A 14,362-nucleotide genomic window follows, 5' to 3' on the forward strand; every position below is an offset into this window, starting at 1 on the left:
GCGGAACCTCGTTTATACGACGTTCAAAGTGGAGTAATCGAGAAAAAAAATTATTTCTCTTCCCCCCCCCCCCCCCAGACATAACAAATAATATAAAATTCAATGTGTTTAATTGCAGTTCCAATTCTGTTATAAAAAATATTTCAATTATACTTGAAAAAAATAAAATTAAATCGCATTTCAAATCACTTAAAGAAATAAAATTTAGCAGAACACACATTACCTTTGGGACATGACATAAAAAAAGTATAACATAATCTTCTCGGCTTGGGAAAATTTCCCATCTTGAACTCATTCTTTTTGGCAGTAGATGATATGCAACTAGCAGCTTGGGTTTCGATTTTATTTTCTCTGTTTAATAAACGTTTTCAAAGTTGACTTAGGGATATTCAACTGTTTTGCAAGATGGAATTTCGTCATTAATTTAAAAAATTCTAGCCATAATTCTTTCAAAATTTCTAGTTTGTTTGTTCTATTAGAGAAAGTTTTCTCTTTTCGTTTTCTCGACATTACGAACTTCGGATTTGACACAGCCAGCAAGCAAAGTACCACAACGAAAGAAAATTGGACAGGAAATGATCGAAAAAACTTAATGTATATGTGTACCGTATGCGTCGTTTATATATAGGAAGACCTCCAAATACTTAAATTAAGGCGACTGTGTAATATACAATTAAGGCTATGTATATATACACTTACAATGAGGCATTTTGAATAGACGTCATAATCATCATCAGCATCACTTTGAGGGACAGCCACAGGATGATCCTCATAGAAATCAATGTTGAAATTGCCGATTTTAGCGAAGAAATGCGGAAATTTCGTGGGGGTTTTTGACCACATCAATAATTTTAAAAATTGAATTGAATTCTCTATTTTCGAAATATTGAGTTCCTTAGAGATACGAAGCCCAGAAAAGTAAATATAAAATAATTAGCCGGACCTACTTTTGAGTTGGATATTCATGCAATAACATTGATTTCCACTGTTTATTTATATCTTCTCAAGCACGAAAATGGAAATTAATGTTTACGTATTATCTCATAATATCCAACTGTATCAATCCATACAGTTTAGGACATTTTGAAAATAATTATGGGCCCATAAATTACACTGAAGAAATTCCGGCAGCTTAAATCAAGCATTTTTGAAGCAAAAACAGGCAGATCAATAACTTGAATTTCAAGAAAATTTTCGAAATATCTAGCGCCCATCAAAAAGAAAAAAAAAATTCTTTTTTACGCTTCTTTAATTTAGATTTGTTTCTTTCATGAGTCACGCAGGAAGTCGCCATATCGCCATATTGGTTACCTTTGTCTGCGGTTTGTATGTCCCTCAAGAAAGAGGGAAATATCACGTGATCCAAAAACCTCATGGACTTTCTTACCTTCTGGGGGTAACGCTGACAACATTAAGAGAAAAAAATTCTGAAAGAACATATGGCTGTCACAACAATTTAAACCCGTTTCTTTGGGACTCCCCACGTCTGCATGTTATCAGAAACAAGCGATAAACAAATCATTTAAGTGTCCACTCTAAACAGCCAGTTCACTGTGTATTTTCGAATACATCAGTAATCATCCTAAAATTTATGGTAGCAATATGCAAGAAGAGCTGTTGCAGTAACGCGTCAAATAAATGCACTATTTTAACATTAAAATACATAGGAACCAATTGCGACCGAAGCCAAACATCGTATAAACGTGAAAGTCGTATAACTGAGCGATGTATAAACGAGGTTCCACTGTAGTTTAAAATAGTTTGAAGACATATTGTGAGAAAATAATGTTCATGTGTCTTTCTTGTTTTTTTAAATTCTCGAAATTTCAACGTGATTATCATTTATTACACCCACATAACACAAACCAAATATAAATACAAAGCCACAACAGGCAAAACGCTCAACGAGGTGGCTGAGGAAAAGATGCCCATAACAAAATGGATGTCATATATTTCTAAAATACAGCAACCCCCAATTAAAAATGCATTTATAAAAACTAAAAACTATACAAGGTGATTCACAACTCAACGTATAAGCTTTTAGGGAAGGTAGAAACACAAAAACTAAACAGAATCACATATAGAAATGTATAACAGGAAACCCCAACCTGATCGGCTGCAGGATAAACGAAGATGCAGAAATGACAAGACAAAAATTTGTGAAAAAAATCTTTATTTAGGAGTACTTTACGCGAGGACAGTACGTATACACGTTAAGTTTCACAACAGGTGATCAAAGTTCTTACCATCCACGGATATGCACAAAAAAAAATGTTGTGATTCTGTTTTATACCTCCCCTTTTTTGGCATTCTTTTATATATTTTTTCCTGGTTCTAAAAGCTACCTGAACACCGAGTCAAAGCTTCAGCTCTAGTTGTTCAATACCACACTAGGGATAACATCACACAATCTCTAGTGTGGTGTTGACTGGTTGGGGTTCGAGTCACGACGCAAAAATTCATATTTCAACGAAAAGTTTGTCATTGTCATAGGCGTCGGCACCTAGGGACTGAGGCCATTTCAGCCCCCCAATAAATTTTGTATGTTGGCTGAGCTTCCCAATAATTTCTGAAAAAAAAATGCAATGCACCTATATATGGGGCGACTAGCAACTTTCAGCACCCTCAATGTTTTCCTCAAGTTGGCAACTCTGGTCATTATATACAGGGTGTCAACTCTTAACATTGCCTAGTAATTGATTCTTTAACCGTTATTTTTATAGAAAATTTCCAAGTACTAGAAATGTTTCAGATGTTGTCACGCATCATCCTAAAAGCCGTTCAAGTCAAAAAAATTATTTCTCAAAGAGCTACAATATTTAATTTCTTATACAGCCTCTAGGTTCTATAAGTCCTATCTAGTGAAGAATTCTTCATACAGTGACATGTAAAACAAAAATTATCATTCTTTTTCGAACAAAATTGACCGAGGTCGATTTTTATACCATTGACTAACACGAAAACACATTTGTATTTGCATTGCGGTAAAGGTAATCACGATCGCAAGGCCCTCTTAAGAACATTGTGAGCCTTCTGGCAAAGTCATTTTGTTCACAATCAGGGACGGACCTAAGTATTTTGTGGCCGGTGCAAAAGCAGCTTAGCGACACTCTAAAATTGGTTTTCCCATTCCCCCAGTGTCCTTGGGTAACCTACTAAACCACACATGCACCTCGTCCATATTCCTCTGCGGAACCTCTAATCGGTACATCTTGGAATGTGCGTGTTTGTGTAGTGAAAACTGACGTGAAGTTTGTTTCTGCGTAATGCTTGTTATGTGTAGTGCTGCCATCTGCCATCATGATTGAATAATTTATCGTTGTAGGCCTGTTGCTCTCTGTGGCGAGACTTTTTAATGGAGATCGGCTCGCATTTGCGCCTTAAAGTTAGGAACCACAGGAAACCAACTTCAGCCGACCACCACTGTGAAGACCCTTGGGCACCCTGGTTCAAGCCAAATTTTCACCCGAGAATGACTATCAAACTACAATTTCAGCGTTTCTCAACCTATGGTCCACGACGACGGCATAGATGAGCCTCAGGCAGACTTTATTAAATTATTCACACGTTGTAATTGATATTAGTAATATCCATAGACAGGGCCGCAACCACGACCACCTAGATAACCTATATAGTAGGCCTAGATACCAGGAGGTCGTGCCGCAACTAGGGGGAGCAGACGGGTCTCGTGCCCCGGGCGCTGGACCAGAGGGAGCGTAAATTTTATTCTCAAACCGCTCCTTCAACATTACAAGGGGGTGCCAAAATGCGCACTTGCCCGGTTGACCAAACATCTAGTTGCGGCCCTGTCCATAGAGGCTCAAATAAAATTATACATTCAATACTTAGCTTCACCATACACCATCGAGGAGAATGCAAGAAATTGCGATCCTAAATACGGGATATATCATTAAATTTTGCTAAAAATTATTTACTGTTTTATATGCAATTTGTTAATTACCGTTAAAATTGCAAAAAGGAAGTGCTACTACAAATTGCAGTAAACAAAAATGTATTTCTCACGAAAAAAAAAAATTCAAATGATCTAATGACCATATTTCTTTGAGAAAAATGAAATCCTGTAAACTGGAATCGTAGATAACAATCCGTAAAATACGGGACATTGCCAATTGTCATCAAAAACCTTGTCAGAAGTAGGCACAATCGCCAATCGCCATTAAAATTCCAAAACAATTGAGTACAAAACGAGAATTTAGTCAAATACAAAAAAAAATTTAAACTTGACATATTTGTGAGATGATTATAATTTCCGCATAATTACCATATTATAATTTATACAGGGTGGGCAAAAAATCCGAAGAAACTTTAAAAATTCATAAGGGGCCGTCCAAGTATTACGTAAGCAAATTTTTAGCCATTTTTGACCCCCTCCCCCCCACTTGTCAGCAAAATTTCGGCATCAGCTCTGCCCCTCTGAATCCAATTCATATTTTCATAAAGGGTGGTTGATGACGTAAGCATTATCCAAACCCCCCCTCCCCCCATCGATGATGACGTAATACTTAAACGGCCCCTAACAGCCGGAAAAATAACAAATATAAAACGGTTTCTAGGGTTAGCATCTCTAGGTCACGGGAATTTTGTTAAGACATGGAACAAAAACTCAAAACAGCCGATAGGTGGCGCTGGTACATCAGTACCAGCTGTTTATTGAGTTTTTTCCTGTCTTAAAAAAATTCCCTTGACCTAGCGATGCTGTTAACCGTTAACCCTGTTAACCGTTTTTTATTTCGGTTTTTATTCAATTTTAAAGTTTCTACGGACTTTTTGCCCACCCTGTATTATGAAAACGCTGTGTATTCTCTCTCACGACTTCAAAAATTTAAATAAGTGTCGTTGAAAAAACGGGACGAATGTATAAAAAAATCTAAACAACGAAAATTACAAGAATGTCCCGTAACACGGACACATAGGTCCGTCAAATTGTTTCAGAATACGAGCCGATCTTCCCGTTATAAAGTCTCACCACATAAAGCAACAGGCCTTACAGTGGTACAAATAATTCAGTCATTATAATTCACCCACTTCACTTCAGGAATATTCGACCAGTAGCCAAAAAATTAGTAACACCCTGCTACTCACCACTAATATCGTGTGAGACTTCTGTCTTTGATGACAGCCGATATCCTTCTAGGAATGGACTCTCTAAGTTGCTGGAACAGTAGCTTTTCACAGACCTTTCAACTTCGTCCCACAAATGCTCAATTGGATTGAGATTGGATGAATGAGGGGGGCCATTGAAGCAATTGAAACTCTGAATCATGTTCCTCAAACCGATCTGAGATAATTCCAGCCCCGTGGGACGGTGGATTGTCCTGCTGGAAATAGCTATCATCATCAGGAAACATTATGGCCATAAACGGGTGAACGTGGTCAGTAACCAGACAACCTTCCTCCATTTATCAAATTCCCGCTTTCAAAGTCACTCAAATCTCTTTTTTCCCCCATGAACAGGAAAATTGCAACGTTAACTGCTGTTTCTGACCAGGAGAAAGCTTTTTATCAGCAAATCCGGTTTATTACTCAGCGCACGTGCTGCACGGACGAGTCGAAGTTTGAGTGAGGGGTGGTGCTAATTTTTTGGCCACTGGGTGTAGATGGCGGCACTGGGAAATCAGAAACAACACTCTATACGCACTTAGACTGTTAGGTACACACACTCACACTTCCGACATAACTCACTCGGTATGGCGATAGACCGGAGCTCTGCTCTGTTTGAAAGAAAGAAATTGTTTCACACATTTTACTGGTCTTTGTTTTCAGAAAGGTTGAGGAACACTGTACTATTTCATGGTAGTCAATAAGAAAGCCATTCCGCAATAAATTTGGACAATAGTGTCTACTTCCCAGCGGAAAAAAATTGCAAGCTCCCACCACTAAAGCATAATGCGGGGGGGGGGGAATTAACCCCTAGTCCCGAGTGCTCAATGCCTGAATATTAAGGGTTTCTTGTCTTGTGCAGAGATTTTTAAGCTATTACATACTTTGGTAAGCAGTTAAAGTCAAAATGCAATCAAAGTAATTTTATCATATTTTGCGGCCCCTAAAATTTAGCGTTCCGGAGCGGCAGCACCCTTCGTACCTGCTAAAGTTTTGGCCCTGTGTGCTCACCCCCGATTCCTTGTATGTACAGAAAATGAGAACGTTTGTCAAGACCAGTCGAGATTTGGTTTTTATTCTTTTTTGCGTTTTCGACGTTTTCGATGCAATTCTCAAATTTTGCTTAATTTGATCACTTAAAACTTTATTTCTGTGTTAATTCCTTTAAGTGATTTTCTAAATCGGTGCATTGCTGCTTAAAATTTGAGCTATGATCCTTTATATATCTGTATATAATATACTTCAGTCAAAAATCTCTCTTTTTTTTCAGAGTTTGAAACTAAAAAGACAAAAAAAAAAAAATATCTGAAATATGTTTTTGCTGTAATCAATAATTCGTCATTTGTGAGGAAATTTTCTTAAATTCAAATCTATTCTGCATTTGTTTAGGTAAGCCTCAGCTATGGTATGTTGAAGAAAAGTCGCATTGGCTTTATCAAGTAGAAAAAAAAATTTCTCGAAATGAGAAAATTCAATGAAAAAAGTTGATTTTTTTTTTCTCGTGAAAATGTGATTTCAAAGTTAATTTACAAAATTCAAGTTCAGAAAACAGGGGATGGGGATTTTTTTTTTCATAAATTTTTCTGTTGATAAGTATAAACTAAAGGACCAGAAGGGGAAAAGAGAAGAGAAAAAATTATAAAATCAATTTACATCTGAATTCGGCCTGTAAAAGGTTAAGGAAACATGCAATGGATCTAATGGTTGAACCCATGGCTCGCGGGCCAAGTGTGGCCCTTGATGCTGCTCCACATCACGTAAGTGGCTCGCTGCGATTTCCAGATCACTCAATAGTTCAGCGGCATATTCACAGACCATTTGAGTGACCCACAGCACAGTTTCAGATCTCTTAGAAAACCCGCGGCGTATTTACATATCGCTTGAGTGGACCAGGAACATACAGATCACTTAAATGACCCGCAGTGCAATTTCACATCACTTAAGTGGTCCGCGGTACATTCCCAGATCACTTGAGCAAACCGCAATACAGTTACAGAGCACTTCAGTAGCCCGTGGTACAGTTCCACATCACTTCAATTTCCTGTAGCACAGTACCAGATCACTCAAGCAGCTGCCGACACGAATTACACGCGACATATTTACTGATCACTTAAGTGACCCGCGGCTCAGTTTCCAAACCAATAAAGTTGCACGTGACACGCTTTCAAATCAATGAAGTGACCCACACTCTCCTAAAGGTTGAGCACCCTTTATCACATGATATTAAAGGTATTTATCACATCTGAATTTATTATGTGAAGACAGGACAACTTCCTCTGAGTCTGATTTTGAATTCTCATTAATAACGTTCGTTTCTCTTTTTTGACCTACCTGTAGTTGTTTTGTAGTCTGTATTGCCATAAAATTTCCTGCCATCCAGTTCCAACAATTCATACCTATCCCGAAGTGATTCCAAAAACTTTTCTAGAGAATCAATCAGATCCACTAATTTTTTAAGGTCAACTTCAACTCGAGTTGAATAAGTTTGCATTTTTGCATAAAGGGGACCCCTTCTGCGGGAGACGGGGGGGGGACAGAGCAATTGCCCCATGGGCGGAAATACGGGGTGATGCCCCCCAGCATTAAAGATGGAATCGACTGATCTAATGTACGGGGTGATTATAAAAAAACTATCCCGACATATGGGCCCCTAACTATCATACTATTCACAGAAACTGAATGAAATTTTGGCATAAGGTATTTTGAGGTATGCGCTCAAGAATGATATGGAAAACAACAGTGTCACTCTAACAGTTACGGTTACAGTGAGAAAATATCAAATGGCAACACCAAGTTTTTTGTATTGGAATGCGATCTCCATACTGAAAAACACTAAATAGCGTTGGAATGGCACCTGTAGCACGAAAATCCCCGGAGCTAGGCAAGGAAAAAGTAAAAAGGACTTTGCCGTGCACCAGAGCATTAATGTTCGTTTCATTCGTCACACAGTTTCTTCGGTTGAGATCCCAGCCTGATTAGTCCTCCACAAGGTCATGTGGAAAATTTGTGAAACACAATAAAGTGCTTTATTTTATGCTGCTTCTCTGTCCTTATTGGTTGTCCTCACTTTTAGCCTATTTACCGCCGGTGATTTTCATGCTACAGTTGCCGTTCGAACGCTATTTAGGGTTTTTCACAATGGAGATCACATTCCAATACAAAAAACTTGGTGTTGCCATTTGATATTTTCGAAATTTTCTCACTGTAACCGTAACTGTTAGAGTGACACTGTTGTTTTCCATATCATTCTTGAGCGCATACATCAAAATACCTTATGCCAAAATTTCATTCAGTTTCTGTGAATGGTATGATAGTTAGGGGCCCATATGTCGGGATAGTTTTTTTATAATCACCCTGTATATGTGTATATGCGAATTGACATCATCGTCATCGTGCTCCCCCAGAAATAATGACCGTGCCTCTCCACAGACTTCCAAGTCTATCTCCGCTAATGAATTGTCCCTTTTGCCCCCGCCCCATAAATCCGGCCCTGGCTACACGCACATGTATCATAGCGGCTATTGCGGTCTAATTAGGACATAGTGAACCTGAGTACGGAAATTTCTGATGTTCTGCATAGTATTGCAACTTTATAGGGGGAAAATGAGTCTGGTACAATCTTAGCTTCAAAAATAAAAAAAAATTGTCCTGATAACTATAAACGATTTTTTCCCCATGTTATGATATTGGCCCGCTACGTACTTAGCTTATAATTAATATAATAACAATACTTATAATTCTCTACATCCATATGGAGCCAGACCCATGCAACGATGGCGTACAATTATATAGAATATACGATTCATTAGTATATACATAACCATAACACACATAAAATCACACAAAAAAAAACAACAACATGGAACAATCATATATATATATATATATATATATAATATAAATTGTATTTGTAAATTGAACAGTGGACACATATATTCATATAAATATGAAATATGTGTCAAATGAATTATTGAAATTACTGCGGCAATTATAGAGCAGTTTGGGATGTTCGAACTTATGGGTGCTCGTCTTGCTGCGGAGGTATTTTTATGTAGGAAATTATGATTTCTGAATCAATTTTGGGGGTACTCGAACCCGTTCTACAAATTTCTATAGGTTCTCGAGCACCCACAGCACTCCCGGTTCCGACGCTACTGAGTTAGGGGAATTCTGGCCAGGATTTAATATGACAAAAAACCGCTTGGAACTCGCAAAAGACCACCATCTGTTCTAATTTGAAAAATTAAGCGTCTCCTTCACAAAATTAAGAAGCAGATAATTTTCAGATGTGAGACTGGAAAATATCTCGTGGTAGTAAACATATCTTGGTGATCTCAGGGCCGTCTTAAGAGAACCATGGGCCTTCGAACAAAGGGATTTTTTTGAGGGGCCCACTTCCTTGCTAGAAATGACTGCCTACAATTAATATGCTTACTCTAGAAAATTTCAACCAGGTCTCATTTTCATGAGTCCCCTCTGCACTTGAGGCCCCCGAGCCATATCCGGGTGGGCCAAGAGACAGAACAGAGGATAGGGAAGGGGAGACAAAATTTAAGGATGCAAATCATAAAAGAATAGTTTTACATAACAAAAAAAAAATTTGTTATGAAACTATTACGTTTCATGGGGGGGGGGGGGGGGGGCTCTCGGCACAAAAGTTCTAGGTTACGGCCAGACAGGCGGGAGCATCAGGATTTCAGAGATGCTTTAGTGGGGCCTGACCTAAAAAAGGTTGAGGGAACCACTGAGTTAAAGTGTGAATTTAGCACTCCCTCTAGTCCAGACCTGCTTGCTCCCCCTAGTTGCGGATCTAGGACGATGCGTCGGAGGGGGCGAATTATACAATTTAGTTGGATCGTCCCGTATTTTACAGGACAGATAACTTTCCCCATATTGTTCGGCTTTTGGGAGGGGCGATCGTTCCTGTTGGGACATCTTCAGCTGCGATTGGAGTGGAGGCAGACATCTTCACACACATCTGCGAAAGCGAAAGAAGTCGTGGCAGATATCTTCAGCTGCGAATGGAGCAGAGACAGGCATCTTCAGCTGAGAATGGAGCCATAGGCGGAAATAGACGTGAAAGTCAGGGGGGCATGATGATGTAAATTCATATATACGCATATACATTAGATCAGTAGGCTCCCTCCTTGGCGCTGGGGGGGGGGGGAATGCCCTCCATGCCCCCGTATCTCCATCCATGAATGGAGCGAAGGCAAGCGGATTTAGAGTGATGTATCGGAAAAGCGACTCATTTCGTGGGTACATTGGATGATCCTTATTTTACGGGATAAGCGAATTTCCGCATATTATTCAGTTCTTGGAAGATGCGATCTCCCCCTCTGGATTTGCGCTTGCCCTGACTCTATAAAATAGGGGGGGGGGAAGTACATAGTACATTTTATAAGAGTCACTGAAGTTATATGTGTTGGATTATCTCCATTTTATCTCCATTGAATAAAGTAACGATTTTTATCTCTTAAATGAGACTTGATAAAGAAAAAAAAAAAAGACGTGCTCGTGAAGTATACTTATTTGATAAACAAGTTCACATTTTCACCACTTAGCAGTAATAATGTTGGAGAAAGAAAGAAAAAAAAGGAAAGAAATATATGCTCTGAAGGCAACAGTCATTATCCTAATCTTTCTTTCCCTTATGGGAAGTTCTTTTCATCATCCAGAAACAGTTTACCCCGAATTTCAAGAAGAGGCAGGCATCCTCCACTAAAATGAACTCGCCCCATAGCGTCGTCTGCTAGGGAGTTACTACTGAACTGTTGTTCCCTCTTCTCACTTCAGCAGAAGACGGACGGACTATCCCTTATTTCGAATTCTTTGTCAAGACTGCGAGGATGTGTCCGCGGTTCCTCGTGCGCACGCTGGAATTCCTAGCGGCACTGCTGCTGCTGCTCATGTTCACCAATACCGCCGGAGAAGTCTTGAACCCGCCGTATTTCAATTTGGCGGAAGGGCGGCGTGTTGAAGCTTCGGCAACTTGTGGGGTTGGTGTTTACGAACCGGAGCTTTATTGTAAACTTGTAGGTGCCAACACTGATCGTGTGAATGTAGACAACCCGAACATCCTAATTCAAGGACAGGTATGTTATAAAATTAATTTTTTAGTTTTTGCGAGAAAAAATACAGTAGACCACACACACACAGTGGTTTTTAACCTTTTTCCCATCCCGTACCCCCTAAGCCCTTCAACCTTTTTGGATAGGGATTGGACGAATAGGGATTTGAACGAACATCAATTTTCTTAAAATTCATCAAAATTATAAATAAAAAATTGCCGTTTTAAACTGAGATATATCGTTATTGCCATGATACTGATAATCAGATCCAACAATAACATATTGTATTTTAATATTACAGTGATACCTCGACTAACGAAGATGATCCGTTCCGAAACACGTTCGTTAGCCGAAACATGATTTCACATAGGTTTCTATGGAAAATCGTTTGATTCGTTCCAGGTTCTGTCCGAAATTTAAAGATAAGTTTTTATAGCACCAAGGAGCAGTATAAAAAAGGTAAAAACTGACCAAAAGCTTTCTAAAATGAAAAGCTTCCAAAACTGGATAAATGAGAATTTACAGGAAGGAATTCGGATGAAGGCACTAAAAATAATTTCATTTTACACTAAATGTACCCACACACACAAAACTCCATCTTTAGTCTCTACTAAAGTTGATGATGTTGATACAACCCAGTCGAGCTCGTATAGTTGTGCCCATCTACTTGTGATTTGGTCAGCTCATTTTTGTGTCTGACACATGAAGATTGAAAAGATGAGGTCCATAGGCGGAGATAGACGTGAAAGTTTGGGGGGGGGCACACGATGATGATAATGTCAATTCATATATACGCATGTACATTAGATCAGTCGGCTCCACCTTTGCCGCTGGGGGCGTATCTCCACCCATGATGAGCTCCTAGAATGTTCAGACTGTTCAGTTTCATGCTAAGAGCCTTGCACTGAAAGAGAAAGAACTCATGCTCTGAAAACAAGGGCTCCTTTTTTTTTTCAATGCATTTTCTATTTTGGCCGAATCTTTCATTTCATATGAAATGGTTCAAAGAATTGCAGTAAAAGAAATGTAAGTACACATTTGAAAAAAGATTTCGAGGTGGACATGAGTTATCGGGTTGGAGTGACAGTAATTCTGATGATGATTGGTGCGAAAATTCAGCTCACGAAGCGGCTATTTTATGTTAGTGGGTGCATTCATATCATTGAAAATGTTCGTTAGCTGAATCCGTCTTTGTTAGCCGAGGCAGAAAAATCACACAAAAAAAAAATCTTCGTTTGACGAAAATTTGCAAGCTGAGGTGTTCGTTAGCCGAGGTATCACTGTACTTAGAGAATCAATTTTTTTTTCAACTCTTGTTACAATTTTACATCTAATTAAGAAAATGCCAACCATCATTCACTCTCAAGTATTAATGAAATATAAAATTTACGACTTATTTTTCCTCTCTAGATGTTCTTCGCCCCTTTCAGTAGCTCAATATGTATATCTTCTCTAGATACATCATTCAGTTAAAGAACGTATGCGAATCATGCTCACTTCCACATTATTGCAGTAGGATTCTGTTTTCAGTTTCATGTTTTACTTAAACCAGAAATTCACCCCGACATAAACTTTTGCACAGAAAGGGATATACACCACACAATAAAAAATATAACCAGTAAATTGTTAATTCATGCGAAAAATTCCAATTAATATGATTTATTAAACTTATTTGTTGTGCTTAGATTTACACAGATATTCGACCGAATACCTAATCATTATTCGTCCGGACCGAATAGGCCGAATACCGTATATAGCAACCGAATATTCATCTCATCTGTGCTTTTGGACACGACGGGCCAAATTGAAATTTCCCACAAAGCTTACGGGCCACCAAGTCATGTTATTTAGTGGCATCTTAGTAGAAGAGGGCCAGTTCGGACTGAATTAAACAGGGACAAAAACTAATTGAAGACTTACTTCTTCTGAAATTATTTATTGTTATTTTGATTATATCAATTTTGATTACTTCTGAAAATATTTTTAACATTAATTCTGAAGAAGTTGATTAATTACTGATTAAATTAATTAATTCTGAAATTTATTTTAATCTGAAATATTTTTAAATGATTCTGTAATTATTTATTTCGGTAATTATGAAATTAAATTCCTTTTCAACATCTCTTTAAATAATTTCTTCCAATAATTATGCAATTATTCATTTATTGATTGTGAAATAATTTCTATCAAAAAGTACAAAATTATTTCTCATTGATTTTATAAATTATTTTTTTTACTAATTTTTGAAATTATTTGTTTCAAAAATTCAAAAATTGTTTCTGGAATTATTTGTTTCGATAATTCTGAATTTTCATCAATTTTTGAATTATTTCTTTCATCAATTCTGAGTTTTCATCAATTTATTCCGAAATTATTTCTTTCATTAATTCCGAAATTATTTCTTTCATTAATTCCGAAATTATTTCTTTCATTAATTCCGAAATTATTTCTTTCATTAATTCCGAAATTATTTCTTTCATTAATTCCGAAATTATTTCCTTCATTAATTCTGAGACTATTTCTTTCATTAATTCCAGAATTAATAATTTCCAATGTTTTCAACCATTTTCTGAATATGATCGGCGTGCCACGACAAAAATGTCCGAGGGCCAAATGTGGCACTAAATCATTGGCCCGTGATTTTTTCCTCCATTGTAAATAATAAATTGCATAATTAAAATTCAATATCAATTGAAATTACCAATAATTTAATTTTCAATTGAAATTACCAATAATTTAATTTTCAATTGAAATTACCAATAATTTAATTTTCAATTGAAATTACCAATAATTTAATTTTCAATTGAAATTACCAATAATTTAATTTTCAATTGAAATCACCAATAATTTAATTTTCAATTGAAATTACCAATAATTTAATTTTCAATTGAAATTACCAATAATTTAATTTTCAATTGAAATTACCAATAATTTAATTTTCAATTAAAAACGCCAATTTTATTTATGGTTGTGATGAATTTTAAGAAAATTGATATTCGGCCAAATCACTATTCGTCCCATACCTGTTTAAAACCATTTAAACTGTTAGAAATGAAAATAAGCATATGTGTACCTCTGGAACGAGAGAAGAGGTGAATGCCGTTTTTGTGTGTGTGGCTACGGTTAATATTTAATTTTGGCTTTTTTTGAAATTTTAAAAACTAAACCAA

General features: G+C 37.2%; 1 protein-coding gene across 1 annotated transcript in view; it reads left to right on the plus strand.

Moving 5' to 3' along the window:
- The first annotated feature begins 10,860 nt into the window (after positions 1–10,860).
- The window catches only part of LanA (laminin subunit alpha), a 308,555-nt gene continuing 305,053 nt past the window's right edge, over positions 10,861–14,362 (plus strand). The window contains exon 1 of the mRNA XM_089239807.1: positions 10,861–11,216. Coding sequence (XP_089095933.1) covers positions 10,971–11,216 — 246 coding nt within the window. The 5' untranslated portion in view covers positions 10,861–10,970. The remainder of the gene's footprint in view (positions 11,217–14,362) is intronic.

The sequence above is a fragment of the Pholcus phalangioides genome, unplaced genomic scaffold (genome assembly GCF_987345545.1).
Source record: "Pholcus phalangioides strain wild (caught in Gottingen) unplaced genomic scaffold, Ppha-v1.0 ptg000011l_1, whole genome shotgun sequence".
In the NCBI taxonomy this organism is placed as follows: domain Eukaryota; kingdom Metazoa; phylum Arthropoda; class Arachnida; order Araneae; family Pholcidae; genus Pholcus; species Pholcus phalangioides.